Raw genomic sequence first — 16,093 nt, 5'->3', positions numbered from 1 at the left:
AAAATAAATAATGAAGCCTAATTATATGCAAACTGCATTTACTGTTATATTTATAATTTTTGTATTCTCTCAACTTGGCACTTTGATCTGATATTCTGACCCAACAACAAGAGCAGTCATTATTATCATTTTTTGTTCAAAGAGCAGTCATTATTATCATTTTTTGTTCAAACAGGAACTTCTTTTGCTAAGCATGGAAGTTTTATTTATTTTGCAAACGTTTTGGTGCAGATAGTAAAAAAGGGAAATTACTCTGTAATTAATGCTAGGGGACTTAATTTGTTTTAAACTGATCTTTTTCATCTTAAACATTACATTTTGAAATTATACTCAATACATAAAAAGCTTAGATTTTTTTTTTTTAAGTGTATCACAAGTGAGTCTTGAAGGCCTTGCCTCTCTTGTTTTTGTTTTTTTGTTTGTTTTAAACAACAAAGAGAGAGAAGTGAAGTGAGTAGAGTGGACTGTTGCAGTGCTGGTGCCTGTGGAGACACCAAACACTACTACAAACCACAAACATGAACAATCACTCAAAAAAAGCTCAAAATATGCCATACTGTTGCAACACAGATTAAAACATTTTTAACTCACTCCAGACGATGGAACGCTATAGCTATATATACAAACGTGTCGAGGGTTGAATGGATAGTTTCTTTGTGAGATTCCATAACAACACACTCGCCGGCGAGCCATTGAGTTCGGCAACCCAAATGACAAGCTAATCTGTATACGTATTGAAAATGGCATCGCAGGCAATACAAAGGAAATTTTGGGAGCAAGCTAGATCATGACAGCGGCTACTACTGCTGCTGAAGTGATTGAAATGCTTCAAACTGAAGGTTTCGACATCGACAAAAATGATGAAGACATCGAATAAAGCATCTGCATTGAAGAAGGCTACCAGCAAGAAGGTACTGACAGTGACTGAGCTCCTGAGAGCAGTGGGGAGGGAGGGGGGTGAGCATACACACGACGTGAGGAGAGGGGTCAGTGGGTCAAGTACAGCAAGTTCATTCAGTTACTTTATGTTTTGTATTTTTTGAGATGTTTTTCCTACCCTAACAAATGGTAGGGTAAAAGCAAGGGAGAAAACTATTCGTCCTGAGTGAGTTTTGTTGCACCACAGGTGGATACACCAAGACACTACTACAAATGTCAGACATGAACAATCACACTAAAAAAAAAAAAAAAAAGCACAAATACACCCTGCTATTGAAGCACAGGTTAAAAGAAACAAGAGGCAAGGCCTTCAAGACTCACTTGTGATACGCGCTTTATCCTGTAAATGAATCATGAGGATACAAATTTTTATATTAAATATTAACAAACTTGCGAGAGGGAAAAAAAATGGCATTCTAGCAGGATCGAATCATGCATGTTCAGTTCAGAATCCAGTAGGTTTACACACAGTGCTATGGCATATCTGTCATTCAAGCAAATTTGATATTCAGAGCTTTGTTTTATTTTTAGCTTGATAAAGGTATTATTGTATTTGAGGTAATAACACTGTTTAGATAATGGTTTTTGATATATCTCGATTATTTAACCCTTTGAGCCCTGAGTTCCTGAGCAATTTTAACTCTGCCTGAGCTCCTGAGCCAAAATTTGCAAATAATTGGTATTACACCCATTGAGCCCTGACCACCGCTTTACCGGTGGCAGAGAAAAATGACATAATGCCTAGCCACCGGTTGAGCGGTGCGTAAACACTTTAAGCATACAGTCTCAACCTGGCCCGTCAGGGCAGAAATCAGAGACAAAACATGTGAGAAAACAACTGTACACAACACAGCAAGTAATTGATATGCTTGATGATTTATCGGAAGTAGAGTATGACAATGATTACTCTGATGGTGAGGTGACATTTGAATCGGAAGATTTTGCTACAAATAGTGATGTTGAAAATGAATCTGAGCATGCAGAATCAGTTGATCAAAGGAGGCGTGTCAGGTTGAGACTGCACGCTTCATGGTAGAAATCAATCTTTTTTTTTTATCCAAAGTGCATGCACAAAACACAGTGAAAAGGCGCAGCAATGTTGGTACTACGTTCGCTGACGTCAGAATATTACGGTTTTTCTGATTGGCTCTTCAAAATAGGTCAACCAATAGCAAAACACGACACAAGTGTTTACGCACCGCTGAACTGGTGGCCAGGCATTATGCCACCCCTCCCCACCACTGTTAAAGCAGTGGTCAGGGCTCAAAGGGTTAAGAAATTCTTTTAATTTAGCAGTAAAGGAGACATTGACATTACCTCCGGCACACCACAGCATGTAGCTATCTTGTCCAGATCTGCACAGACCAGTCTAGACAAGGCTGACCGAAACTGCTTACATGGTTTTAATTTTTCTTGTCTGTTCATTCTAGTTAGTTCAGTGTCCACTTTTGAATGTTCATATGCAGTAAATATGTCAATGGTGCAGACAGTGTCACTGTTCTGTACAGAATTTGTATTTCTTTATTTTAAATTGCAAACAAGAAAAACAACGCAGGTTATGCTTTGTTAGGATCTGGATCGAGCTCAACGAAACAAACCATTAATGATCCGGAAATATGGCTTAATTTGGAAGGCTTACAACCTGTTATTGGTATGACTGTGAAGACTTTTTTCCTTACTATGTTTAGTCCAAATTTAGTATTGGCAGAAGTATTTCCAGAGAAAATGAATATGTTAAAGTTTACCACAGACACACACACACACGGGCACACAGACAACCAAACAGCAAGTTATAACACAGCCTCACATTATTTACACAAGTGGGTCAAAGAAAAATGAAAGCATCGTGCACTGTTGCAGCGCGTGTGCCGGTGGGCCCGGAGGGGGACCCCTCCCTGCTGGACGACCCCCGTGAGCACCGCCTCCAGCGGCAGGACGCCCGCAGCCGCAAGACCTTCAAGATCAAGCGCCAGAAGAGCAAGCCCGCCGTGCGCCGCTTCCTGTCACACCGACGCCGCCCGGACCTGGTCACGGACGCGGAGCGGGTCACTGGAGGGGAGGCATCTCCGTCACGCACGGCCGTGGTGTTCCACGACCGCGTCGGCTTCCAGCTGCGGCGTCCCGGCTGCGCCAGTGCCGTGTCCCGGTCTGTGGAGACCATCCCAGAGTCTGCGGAAGCCAAGGTACACCCTAGCGCCACCCGCTTGTAGCATGTTTTTGAGTAGTCAGAGAGAGAGACAGAGAGCGAGAGAACTTGGTGTGTAGGTAGGTTTGTCTGTCTGCCTGCCTGCCAGTTGACTTGTTTGGGTCGTTCTGACACTGCTGGCTGACTAAAAGTTTTGGAACTGCTTTCCTGTGACAAAGGTTGTGGTGGTGTTTTTTTCTCTGTTGGGTCTTGCAGCCGATGTTCTGTGAGGAAGAAGCATTTGTGTTCTATGTTGCTTCAAAGCAACAAAGAGCTAAAAAGCAAACTGACCTTTGCTTTAAATACCGTTGAGGCGAAAATATTGAAATCGCTTTGCTTTTGCTCTTTGAAATTGATCAGCTGTTCCATACATAATTTGCCAGAGGAAAGCAGATCTTTTCCATAGAAGAAAAAACAACAACTGTGTCTTGTGGTTTTACTGTCTGTAATACTAACACTTAGGGTTTGGTTGTTTTGTTTTGTTTTGTTTGTTAACTGGTAGAGATCTGATTGATAGACATGCCTAGCTTGGTGTTTTTAGCGTTGCAGAGTTGTTGATTCAGCACACTGGTATAGACAGACAGCTGGTGCTGGCCATGTCTACATTGGTTTCTTGTGACTCGTAGGACAGCCCTGACAGCAAGGCTGTCTCCCATGATCCTGCCACACAGAAGTAGTGGGCCATGGCTGAGCACACAACCACATGATTGTCTGTGAATGTAGAAAAATGAACTCCTAGCATTCACGTCAACTCTTGTGATGTTCTGTAAGTTTGTTCTAGAAAGAACACACAACAGAAGGATCAAGATAGACACAAGAATCAAGCTGAGGACTTAACTGTTGATAATGAGCAATATTAAAGACTCCAAAACCATGTTGATAATGAGCAATATTAAAGACTTCAGAACCATGAATCATTACTATCAAATTTTGTGATGTTCTGTAAGTTGAAGAAAATGAAAGAATCAAGCTGTTGATCTAACTGCTGATAAATGGACAACATTAAAGACTTCAATTCCATGAATCCTATAATTTTGTTGTGATGTTCTGTTAAGTTTGTTCGCGGAAATAGAAGGATCAAGCTGATGACTTAACTGCTGATTGTGAACAATATGAAAGACTTCAAATCCATGAATCATATTTATCGGTGGACTGCTTCAAGTTCCAGAGCCCATCTCATCTGTGATAAACGTTCAGTATGAAAATGTCTGCTCAGCTGCTGTCTCAAATGAATCACCAGCCGCAAAAACCTGCTTTGTTTACATGAAAATAAACAAGGAAATGTTGAAAAATGGATAAATGTGAGCATATTAAGGATTATTTTATTATGTTTTTAAGTTTTGAAAACCCAGTAATCTGCTGGCAGGATGTCAGTCGGTTGAGAATACGACAAGAAGAATCTGGAGTGTCAGGCATGTTTGACAAGAGAAATCTCATATATGTGTAGTTTCTTTGTTTGGTATTTTATTTCCTATATTGATAGGTGTTTATTGAATTTGGCTCTTCTGTTTTTTTTATATATAGATTTTTCCACACACGGTCTGATGCTCTGCATTTTTCGTTGTTATTTTTTATTATGCATTTCTGATCTTTGTTGTGAGCGTTCTCTTGAACCTGCAAAATCAGCAGCCTGATTTTATGTACAAATTTATCATCATCGGGTCATGAATTACGATTTGTCAAGAAATCAGAATCGATCCAGCCTTTAAGTTTTGACCCAGAATTAATGTAAATTAATTTGAGGAATGGTCTATAAATCTCTGGCTTTCGGGAGGGAGGGGCGTTAGGGTGGGAGTGGGAGGTTTCTGATTAAAAATATTCAGCAAAAATGGATTTTTACACAAATCTGTTTTTAACAAACAAGCTGTAAAAAAAAAAAAAAAAAAGGAAAGAAATCAAGCAATCAGATCTTCGATGAATTGGATGATGATATTAAACAAATAAGTCAATCGACTGTTGTTTTTTTTAATTTTTTTTTTTAATGTCTGTATTCCTTATCCACTCGTTGGACCTGAAAGAGGGAAAACAAAAATTGATGGTTCTCATTTTTAACATGTTCCATGCAACTCACCTACATGTGTCTTACTCTACGACTTTTTATAGCAAAACTTGGAATTATTAAGAGCGGATGTTTAAAGAACAATCACGGTGGTCTTTTTTTTTTTTCATCCACAGATTAATTCATAAATTTGTTTGAAAATCTGTTGTTGATTTACTAAAATGGCATGTTTGCTGTACATAAAACCTGTTGTGATGTTATTGTGTGATTTCTGCAAGTTATTACCTCACTTTTGCCACTCACACTTTGTTTACACATACACGAACACCCATGCGCACACACACACACACACACACACACACTCACACTCACACACACACACACACACACACACACACACTCACACACAGGCTTACACATACACATTGACACACACTACTGCCTTGTCATTGTACAAAATGTTTAGCTCTAACAGTTGTTAATTTTCCTGTTATTTTGTAGTTGGCCAATCTGAACCACTTCTCTGTCTGTACGTTAGTGTCCCTTGTGACTGTGTGTGTGTGTGTGTGTGTTCTCTAACAAGATCATGTTGATTCATGTACATGTGACTAACACTGCATGGAGTAGCATTTACCTAACTGATCTGCTGAACTGTGTATTTCTTTTGGTTTTTTTTTGTTTTTTGTTGGTTTGTTTTGAAAATTGTGCTGTTTTGGATCCGCTGATTGTTGACTGACATTGTGATAATGCTGAAGAGAGAGAGAGAGAGAGAGAGAGAGAAGTCCTCTCTGGCCAATGTCCACTAACATTGTGAAACCTTCATTGCATTTTTCTTTTTTTTCTTTTCTTTTTTTTTTCTTTTTTTTTTCTTTTTTTTTGATTTTCAAGAAGGAGTTATGGCGACAGCTATTCCTGCAGGTATATTAACTCTGCACTTGGTGTCGCAAACAACAACAACAGCATCAACAAAAATTGTTTGGTTTATCTTTGGTCATTGTTCCATTTGCACCCACCCTCATTTTTCATGTCCTCCTCCACCACCACCACCACCTCCCCCCGTCATCCCCCTCTCCACCACCTTCACCCCCAGGGTGACAGCACTGTGAATCTATCACTGGTGGGGTCTGTCTGTCTGTCTGTCTGTCTGTCTGTGTCTACTGCATTGTTCCATGCAACACATGTCAGTGTGCGGGGTGTGTAGAACCACTGATAACACTGGATGGTGTGTCTGTTAGTGTGGTCCGGTTGATTTAGTCATGGAGTGGTTGTTGTTCAAGCACAGAACAGAAGAAGAAGAAAAAATAAGATATAAGGAGAAATGTATTTGTATAACAAAACTTTGTGCAGAAACAAATTAAAGCACTTTCACACCCAACTTTCACATGCACGCATAAGGGATGACAGAGGAAGATGTTGACAAGAATGTTTATGTGCTATACGGCTCATCTTTTGTTGTTTTTTTTAAGTCTGTATTGGAATCGAGTCAGGTTTCTTAGCAAATAATTTGCTTCCTCATATCACTTCATGACAACTGTGTTCATGTTATGTGCACTGGAAAGAAAGAAAGGTCACACCAGTAGCTTCAACCAAGCATCCAGTTTTGTTTTGTTTTTTCTGCGGAGGGGAATCAGGTATGAATATAACGGGCAAATAATTTCCCTCTTCATTCCACTTCATGACAACAGTGTTCCTGCTCTGTGCACTGGAAAGAAATAACCTAACCAATAAGATAAACCACGAATCTAATGTTTCTCCCTCCATCTTTGAATTCTGCAAGGTGGAGTATGTAAGCAAACAGTTCCCTTCCTCCCACCAATGCCGTGATCCAAGCCAGACTTGATACTTGATTTCCCTGGTGGAGGAGAGAAACGCTGAATTATGACATCATGAAAAGTTGTCATTGCATCTGCATCTGCAGTCAGATAGATGTGTGTAGTGGCACCGGCGTTAAACCTTAATCATTATGGAGAATGGGTTCTGTGACAGAACGTGGTTGAGAAGACGGTGTCTGCATTGTAGATGTACTCTTCAGTCACTTCCCGGTGATGGGAGCAAAATCAAGTGTCACTTGCAAGCAGTGCCAAAGTCACTCATTCTCAAGTGGTGTTAAAATCAGTCACTCAAGCGGTGTTCAAATCAGAATGGTGTTAAATCAGTCATTCATTTGGTGTTAAAATCACTTAATCAAGTGGTGTTAAAATCGGATTCTCTCAAGTGGTGTTAGCATCAGTCATTGGCAATCGATGTGAAACAAATAAAACCAGCTTGTGTGAACCCTGTCATTGTTCAAAGAACGGAGGAAGGCTACGCAACACTTAGACTGGAACAACATCACTTTACACATGGGAAGTTTATGTTTTTTGATTGGTTGACGTAGAACCACGATTCCGCTTGTGTGGAATGTAAGTGGAACCCACATGATTTCAGGACGTTTGAGCCAGGTTTTCAAACGAGATGATCAGTTTGATGAGAAAGAAAAAAAAAAAGAAAAAAGAAAGGACTGCCTACATTATGGTTTTACTTGACGTTGGCAAATACACAGCTTGGAGAACGTAGAGACTTGTGAAGACGAGGAGTGGATGTGGAAAAGTGCACACCCAGTACATGTGGGGACCACTTGCATACCGGGACACTTGGTGTGGTGGGTAGTGGCCGTGCCTTGATGTGCTGTGTGTGTTCAGGTTCAGCGCTTGGCTGCTTGCATCGTTTGCTGTCTCCTGCTTGGCTGTTGTCTCAGTGTTCACCCCCCCCCCTCTCCCCTGTCCCAGCCAGTATGTCCAGCTGTTCTGGTAGATTGTCTGTCAGAAAGAGCTGTCAGTGAAACAGTGTGCGTGTAGAGTAGTGTGTAATTACAGCCAATGTTTGAACCCAGCTAAAAAAAAATTTTAAAAAAATGTTGTAAATAAGTATTACAGAATGTTGAATTGACCTTGAAATTAATGGAGTATGTCATTATGAAGGTTTGAATCAACCTGAAAGGAATGGAGTATTTAATTATCATAAAGGTTTGAATTGACCTGAAAGTATGGAGTATACACTGTAATTATTATGAATGTTCTGCAATGATAAAAGCTGTGTAACCGTTTTCAAAGAATTGACAAAAATCACATATATTCAAAGTGAAGATTTGAATTGAGGAGAGCTTTCTGTTTTCAGAGAAAAAAATAGTTCCAAAGAAATGTTAAAAATGATTGGTTGAAAGAAGTTTGGTTAATGGTCATGATATGGAAGAATTTTTTTTATTTTCTAAACTTGACACAACTTTCTCAGCACTAATTCGAGAGAGAGAAGAAGGAGAGAAAAAAAACCCGATGACTTCAGGTCAGAAAATAGTTCATGTAATCGAGAGTTGACATGGAAAAATTCATTACATTGGCAATATTTTAAAAAGTTTTGAAGATACCAGTTTTTTGTTTCTTGTGTCCTTATTATCTCTGATTTGTTTTTCAGTTAAGTAGATTACAATCTTCTGGGGTTCTTTTTGTTGTTTTGAGGGGGGGGGTTGGAGGGTTGTTGTTTTTTCAGATTTAAAAAAAAAAGTAAAGAAAAGAGAAAGTTTTGAAATGAAAGACTTATGAGATGTACTATTGTTAAAAACCAATGTCATCATAAAAACAGTGGTTAACATAAGTAAATTGTGGATACCTGACACAGATTTGTGAAAATACTGAAACTTTTTCACATCTTTGTGCATGGAAATCTGAAGACCATCAAAACAGTCTGTGGAAGTCTGTTGATCTGTGTCTTTTCTTGCAAGAGCATACTCGTTAATTTATTTTATTTGGCTCACAGTTTTCTAATACTGGCTGGAACGTTCCATGTTTTAAATAACAGCTTTTCTTGTGGCTTTGGTGTTGAATTTGTTTGATAAACTATGGTTTGTTAGTTTGATAGGCTTGGTGTATAGAGGAGAGATGTGTGCGTGGTTCTTTTGCATGTGTGTGCTTGTGTGTGTATGTATGTGTGTAAAAGTGTCTTTAAGATTTGGCCCATCTCTCGTTAGGGAATGGTGGGGGGTATGAGAGTGGTGATGGGGGGGTGGGGGGGGGGTACAAAAAGGGAGGATGAAGGGTTTCTTATATTTTGCAGTTTGGGGTCTGATTTATTAACTTTTTATTTTCAAATAATGTGATTCTTTTCATTTTAAACGATGAAAAGTTTTAATTGCTGTCACTATATGTGTGTCAGGAAAATTTGTTTCGTTATACTCTGAAACAATCTGCCAGTGTTCTGCAACTGTGCATGAAGATTGGTAATTGATTGTTCTTTTGTGTTGAATTGTGTTTTTGTTTTGTTTTAAACAATATAGTTTTCATTTTTTTCTTTCAAATATTGATTTATTGCCCCTTGACTGTATTTGAAAAAAAAAAACCCATTAGAGGTGGTGAGGTGTTGACAGAGATGAGTAGTCAAAACAGTGATTATTTTCTTATTTGGCAAGTGCACTATTTCCTATTTGGCACGTTAAGTAAAGAGAGAGAGAGAAAAAAAAATCAGTACAGCTTTTTTTTGTGGTAAGATATTTATATTATGCCATATCATTACATTTAATTAAAAACAGTGTGACAGAAAGTCTTCACGGGACAATAAAACTGAATTTGTTTTCTCGTTTGAAAAGGTATATTGTGTTCATGTTCACTTGAGGAAGATATTAATTTTTTGTTTATGTAAATTTACAACCCTTTCCCAATGTTTCTCTTTACTATCCATCTGTTTGGTTCTGTTCTTTTTATTTTTTGTTGATATGTTTTTAAACCAACATGCTAACAAAAGTGAAGGTTTTGATTTTAATTTCTCTACTACCTGAAAGCTGTTGACACCTGTGTTGAATCTCATGATCTGACAAGAATGTGGCTTTGGTTTTGTTAAATTTTTGTTGATTTTATTTTGTTTATTTCTTGTTTTGTTTTGCGGGCTGAACTGGATGTCACCCGACATGATGTGCACTCGGCTTTTGCTCACAGCGGCTTTCTCTTTTTCTCTTTTTGTTTCTCTCTTGTGTCAGCCTGCTGGTCGTGCCTGCTTTGTGCCAAGGTCTAGGTCACACGATGACCCCTCGGCTGACCCCATTGCCATGGCTTCCTCCTCGGTGGCAGGCTCTGCCGCAGAGTCTGTCCCCGTCCCTAAACCCTCTCACGAGGAGCGTCGCTCGCCTTCGGTAAGCCAACCAGTCAGCCCCGCCTCCTCCTCCTCTGTCCAGCTGGAGGCGCCGTCAATCAACTTTGAGAGCCCCGCCCACAGCTTGGCTCCGCCCCCTCATCCGGACAGCCAGGTGTATGTTGTGCGTTGTGACTCGTCCGATTCACTCAGCGCCAATGAGAGCTCGGCTCTGCTTCGGGACGAGGAGAAGAGCAATTCCATGAGCTCTCTGTGTCTGTACTATGCCGATGAGGACGTCCCTGGTGGGGGAAAAGTGTAACTGGGGGGCAGTTTTGGGGTGGGGGGGGGGGGACTGGTAGATGTAGCTGTGTTACTGGCCAGAGAGGGGAATGGAGCAGGCAACTTGTTAGCCAAGTCGTAGGTCTAGGGAGGTGGTGCAACAAGAACAGAAATGATGGTGGTGGTGGTGGTGGGTCGTGTCTGTGTGAAGGTAACTTTACAACTCCACCTTTCTAGGCAGGGAATTCAACGTGCATGCTGTCGAGGGCCTTTTGATGATACGCACATGTGATTAAGAGTAGTTTTTAAAAGAGAATAGTATTGATGACTGCATGAATGTGTGGACTTTGCAACAGGATGAAGCTGTTGGAATTGAATGTTAACTCTCTAACGAGGTGAACATTTTAGCTGTTGAACACACATGCTGTGAAGACCATCGGACATGTGGTGGAGATTTGGCTGTGTGGTGCCTCTGTGATTTTGCCAGTCCATCTTTCAGATACTGTGGGCAGGGCACAGTTTATGAACATCTATATTGATTGTAAGCACACACTGACACCCATACAGGCATGCTGAGAGGACACACACACTTACACGCACACACGTACACAGCTACGAATTACAAGCTGTCAAAGACATTCACAAGCTCATAAGAAACGGGAATTTTGGAAAATAAACTATACACACACACGCAAGCGCCTTTCTCTCTATCTTTCTCTTGCACCAACTTGTCTGTAACACACATTCACCGGCTCATAATTACCTGCCAGAACAACTGAAGGAAGTCTAAAAACATACATGTGTCGTGCTGATGGTTTTGTATGGCATGCCAGTACATTTGACAAGTGTGTGTCCGTTTTTGTTCCGTTGCTGTGATGGGTGTCGGCATTAACCAGTGAGTCATGTGAGTGTGCATCAGCTGGTCTTGTTGGAATGCGATGGTGTGGCCTTCATGCTTCCCGTGTTGGAGTTGGGGTTATTTTTTTCAGCAGGGTTCACACAACCTTTTTACCCAGTTTGCACAATCTTTTCATATACCCTGTCCCTCACGTCTGAATGAAAAGAAAATGTTTGTGAACAGGTTGACGACTTTTGAGTGGAGCTGGTGAGAGAAGGAGAAAGAAAAGAGGTTGGAGTATAAAGGGGAAACGTGTGGAGCAAGGAGAAGCCTGTTGAGCAGTTTCAGGCTCTAAAAGGAAAGCCTGTCAAGTCTAGTTCTTCACTCACTCACTCACACCAGTCACACACCCTCGGCATTCAAATCAAGACTCCTCAAATCATGTGTAGGTGAAAGAGTGTAGGGAAAATTCTTAGTTATGTATGAAAGAAAACGGCACAGAACAGTTCATGAGAATGAAGGTGAAAAAAAAGGTGTATAAGTTTGTGTGTGTTGTGGGCAAAATGACAAAGTGAATTGCAGTTATTTGAAGTGGGCATTGTATGTTTAGAACAAAGCATGCCGAAAATGTTCCTGTATCATGAGGCTGCAGAACTGGGCACAGAAAATGGAATGTGAAAAAGGAAAATTATAGAGCTACGTTGGTATATGTATGGACATTTTGTTGTTGTTGTTGAAAGAAGAGATTATGCTTCACAAGTTGCACACTGTTTTAAATACACATGTTACCCACTTCTTTAATCCGAAACAGAGAGGTTGGACATACATCAGGCAGTGACGAACTGACAGGATTTTAAGTGCATTCCCATTGTTTGCCGACGTTTCCTTGACATTCAACAGTAGTTTCCAGTTCATGAAAAACACCCCTCCACACACCGTTTTCCAAAATAGTAACTAAATAGCAGAGGAAAGAATAAGACAAAAGGTCATTAATTATAGAAGAAAGTTCCTTGAGAATTAATTGAAAGTTTGAACTTGTATATTTTGGTGGATTCACACCACCTTCGTCAGCAAAACCGATACAGGGAAATCTTGGGCTGGACAGGCTGTGAGTGGAGTAGGTATCACAGCTGCATTGAATAAAGTTACCTTGCCACAGGCGCCCGACTGTGGTATTGCAGCAGACTGTGGTAAATTGGAGGGAGTTCCAGGCCAGTGTCCCTGGTTGAGGCTTGGCTTTCTCATGCAACTCCTCCAAGTCTGTTACAACTTGATGTGGTGGTGGCTTTTTGTGGGTGGTTGTTTTTAGATAAAAGTGATAAAAATAGGAGAATTTTGTGAAAAATTGACTGCAGACATCAGAATTAGGTAATTGTTGATGTCTTGTCTCCAATATCTTAATTATCACAGTCAGTGCTTCTACAGTGTCATCGTCAGTTTGGTTTGGTTTTCCTGTCTGTCTTTTAACCATTATCAATGGAATAGTATCGAGGGTAAGATTGACAAAAACAGATTTGTTAATTCTTCAGGATACTAAGACAGTTTTTTTGGGGGGTTGTTTTGGGTTGTTTTTTTTAGAAAGAAGATAGGTAAAAAATAAAAAAAAATCTCAGTGAAAAGCTTCCTCGGAACCTATTTCAAAATAAGGTAATTGTGATTGTCAATTTTCTGTATATAAAAATCTCCACTTACAAAATATCATTATGAATAAGTCTTCTTTTTTTTTTCTTTTAGTCTGTTTTTCTGTTCTCTGCTATTGTCTTAAGTGGTCCATGAAGAGTAAAATGATATGTGTAATTGACTTGAATTTTGGAAAATGTTCCATGAAAAAGTACCTTTGAAAACTGTTCGTTGGTGAGATTCCTTTGCATTGTCAAGGGACAGATTCAGAGTAAAAACAGTTAAAAGACAATAGTGGCTTAGTTTAAGTGTTCAACAGAGCAGTGCAGACAAACAAAATCTTTTGTGCCTACTACATACATGACACATACATGTTTTTAGTTCGTTCTAAATTGTTGTGTTTTGAACAAGAGGATATGGTAAGTGATTCTTTTTCGAGACAATAGGGTGTAAAAGAAGAGAAAAAAATCATTGAGAGAAAATGTTAAATGAAGGTTTTGAACTAATTGTCTTGACTATTACCACTGCCACATGTTAAACACACTGTTTTAATTGAGCTGATAGTGTTGTTGCTGTAGACCCACAAGGTAACTGTTGTGAAGTGGTGGTGATGGGTTCTTGATATGATCACTGGTTGCACCAGGTTGGTAACCAAGGTACAGTGTAAGAGGGTTCTTGATTGACTTCAAAACATACTGTGTTACAAAGATTGTGTGTTATCAACATGGTTGTTTGGTTACCAGATGACTTAAGATACAGTGTGTTAGAAAGATTGTGTGTTGTCAACATAGTTGGTTACCAAATGACTTAAGATACATTTACAAAAATTTTCAAGGCCTGACTAAACGCGTTGGGCTACGCCGCTGGTCAGGCATCTGCTTGGCAGATGTGGTGTAGCGTATATGGATTTGTCCGAACGCAGTGACACCTCCTTGAGCTACTTAAAAAAAAACAAAAAAACTGAAACTTACAAAAATTGTGTGTTGTTAAGATTAATTGACAGATTACCAGATGACTAAACAAAGATATGGTGTTGCATAGATTGTGTTATCAACATAGTTGATTGGTTACCAAACGACTGTAACGGTACATGGTTTTACAAAGATTGTGTTATCAAAATAGTGTTGTCGATTGGTTACCAAATGACTTAACAAGATAACAAAACTTGCATTCATGATACAGTCACTGACTTATGATTGTGTTGATACGATACTGGTTGACTGTTACTGGCTGACATAGCAAAGATAGAGTTACACAGTTTTGTGTTCTTGATGTGTGGTGACCAGTTCCAAGAGATGATACGACAGTCAGAAATGTGCAGCTTGATCCCACGATCGTGAAGATGATGTTTTATGTATGTTGACACAAACCTGTGAACTCTGTAATGTGATATTACAATTTGTATTTTATGGTTATGGAAACCATAAAATAAAATAAAAAGTTAAACAGAAGAAAAAAACTGTTACAAATCATTTTTAGTCTGATGCATTTATTGTGATTGTATTTTATGGCAATTCAATTTGAAACAGTTTGATTTTGTACTTTATCACATGATTTATCATGGTGAATTTTTTTTAGTGTTTTAGTTGTGAGTCTACCTGAATGTTAAGTATTTTGTTTGTAGTCCTGTACTGGTACAAAACTGAACTACTGATACCAAACCAGAATTTACTGGTACCAAATGAGACTACTGATATCAGACCAGTGTGAATACCAAACCAGATTTTACTAGTTCCAAGTAATGTGTGACTTTTTACTGTGATCATCACAAACACTTTCTTTGTTGTTCTGTTTGTACTGGCACAGATTTTCAGTATATGTTTTATCATGCATTGTTACAAAGTATGGATCAACTGGAAATTTTTTTCCTTTTTTTAAACAATAACTACTTTGGAGATTCTGAAAATGATGTACCAACTATTTATGTGCATTGTCCATGGACAGGGATATTTTCTCAAACTTCTGGAATGGTTTAAAATGAAGCTAAGAAATGTGTTGGTGAGTATTTTCGTAACGTTGAAAGATTACAAATCAAGTTACTAATGTTTAAAATAAAAGTTTTAGGTCTGATACTGGAAGTAGAAATGTGATCAAGGTTATATTCACATGTGTATGATATATGTGTGTATATATATTCATTCACAAGTGTATGATGTATATATGTATGTGATGAAAATGAGTGGACAGGTAAACAACTCTTCTGTCACAGTTGACGATGAGTGATCATCTTATTTCGATAGATAGATATGTAACTCCAATAAAAGTATTGTTCCAACCTTTTGTCTTCCCCTCCGTCAAAAGTTCAAATATGATGGCAGGTGACACACACTTATGTACATGCATTTGTCAGATGGACAGTCGATGAATGCATGTTGCCAGTAATGTGGATAATTGTGAAATTGCATGCTTGATGGTGGTTGCATTTTTTTACACAATGTTTTTGAGGGTGACTGGATGCTGTATTATTATTGAGGATTGTCCCTATCGTTTTTAACATTGCTGTTCATAATGATTGTTTTATAATGTAAAACCAAGAACTTAAGTTTGAAGTTGTGATACTATTTCATCTATTTAACAATACAGTGTATGTTTAAACAGTGAGTTTGCTAACAGTTTGCTTATTTATTATTTTTATTTACAAAAGAAAGTTGGTAAAAACAAAACAGAAAGCAACTACAGAATTTTAAGTTTCAGTGCAGGCATTGACAATACATGGTGTACAAGGGTTCAGTTGTTGTACTTAATAAATCAGAGTTATTGAATCATCCACAATATTTGATGATGTGCAATACTTAAAAACACATGCTTTGTTCACATTTTATTGTGTCATGTGTTTGTGTGCAATCTGTTCCAGCTGTTATAGTGCAATCCTTAGTTTGGTACATGGTTTACTGTAGCCTACTGCTGTATCTATTAAAAGCCAGAAAATTGGTGTGCTGTGATTGGGAAGTGTATGAACGTGTGTGGGAGAGAAGGGGGGTGGGAGAGGGCAGTGTTGATGTATATCTCCTTCCTTACACAGTCTGCATGAGAACATTAGAACAGGTTTCCTCTTTATCATTAAGAAAAAAAAAATTAGTATGAAAAAAAAAATGTTTAAAATATCTCGAACATCAAGATGGGTGCCTGGCAT

The 16,093-nt window shown here is 38.9% G+C and overlaps 1 protein-coding gene across 6 annotated transcripts in view; it reads left to right on the top strand.

Moving 5' to 3' along the window:
- LOC143275917 (protein unc-80 homolog) overlaps positions 1-13,228 on the top strand; it is a 132,111-nt gene extending 118,883 nt beyond the window's left edge. For 5 of the 6 annotated variants that reach the window (XM_076580248.1, XM_076580247.1, XM_076580245.1 and 2 more), the window contains 2 exons: positions 2,800-3,122; positions 10,129-13,228. In XM_076580248.1, the coding sequence (XP_076436363.1) occupies positions 2,800-3,122; positions 10,129-10,542 (737 nt within the window). In that variant the 3' untranslated portion in view covers positions 10,543-13,228. The remainder of the gene's footprint in view (positions 1-2,799; positions 3,123-10,128) is intronic. The other variant, XM_076580249.1, reaches the window with a different exon arrangement.
- Positions 13,229-16,093: the final 2,865 nt, after the last annotated feature.

This window comes from Babylonia areolata, chromosome 31, assembly GCF_041734735.1.
Source record: "Babylonia areolata isolate BAREFJ2019XMU chromosome 31, ASM4173473v1, whole genome shotgun sequence".
NCBI classification, from domain to species: Eukaryota; Metazoa; Mollusca; class Gastropoda; order Neogastropoda; family Buccinidae; genus Babylonia; species Babylonia areolata.
This window is presented reverse-complemented; position numbering and strand designations above follow the sequence as displayed.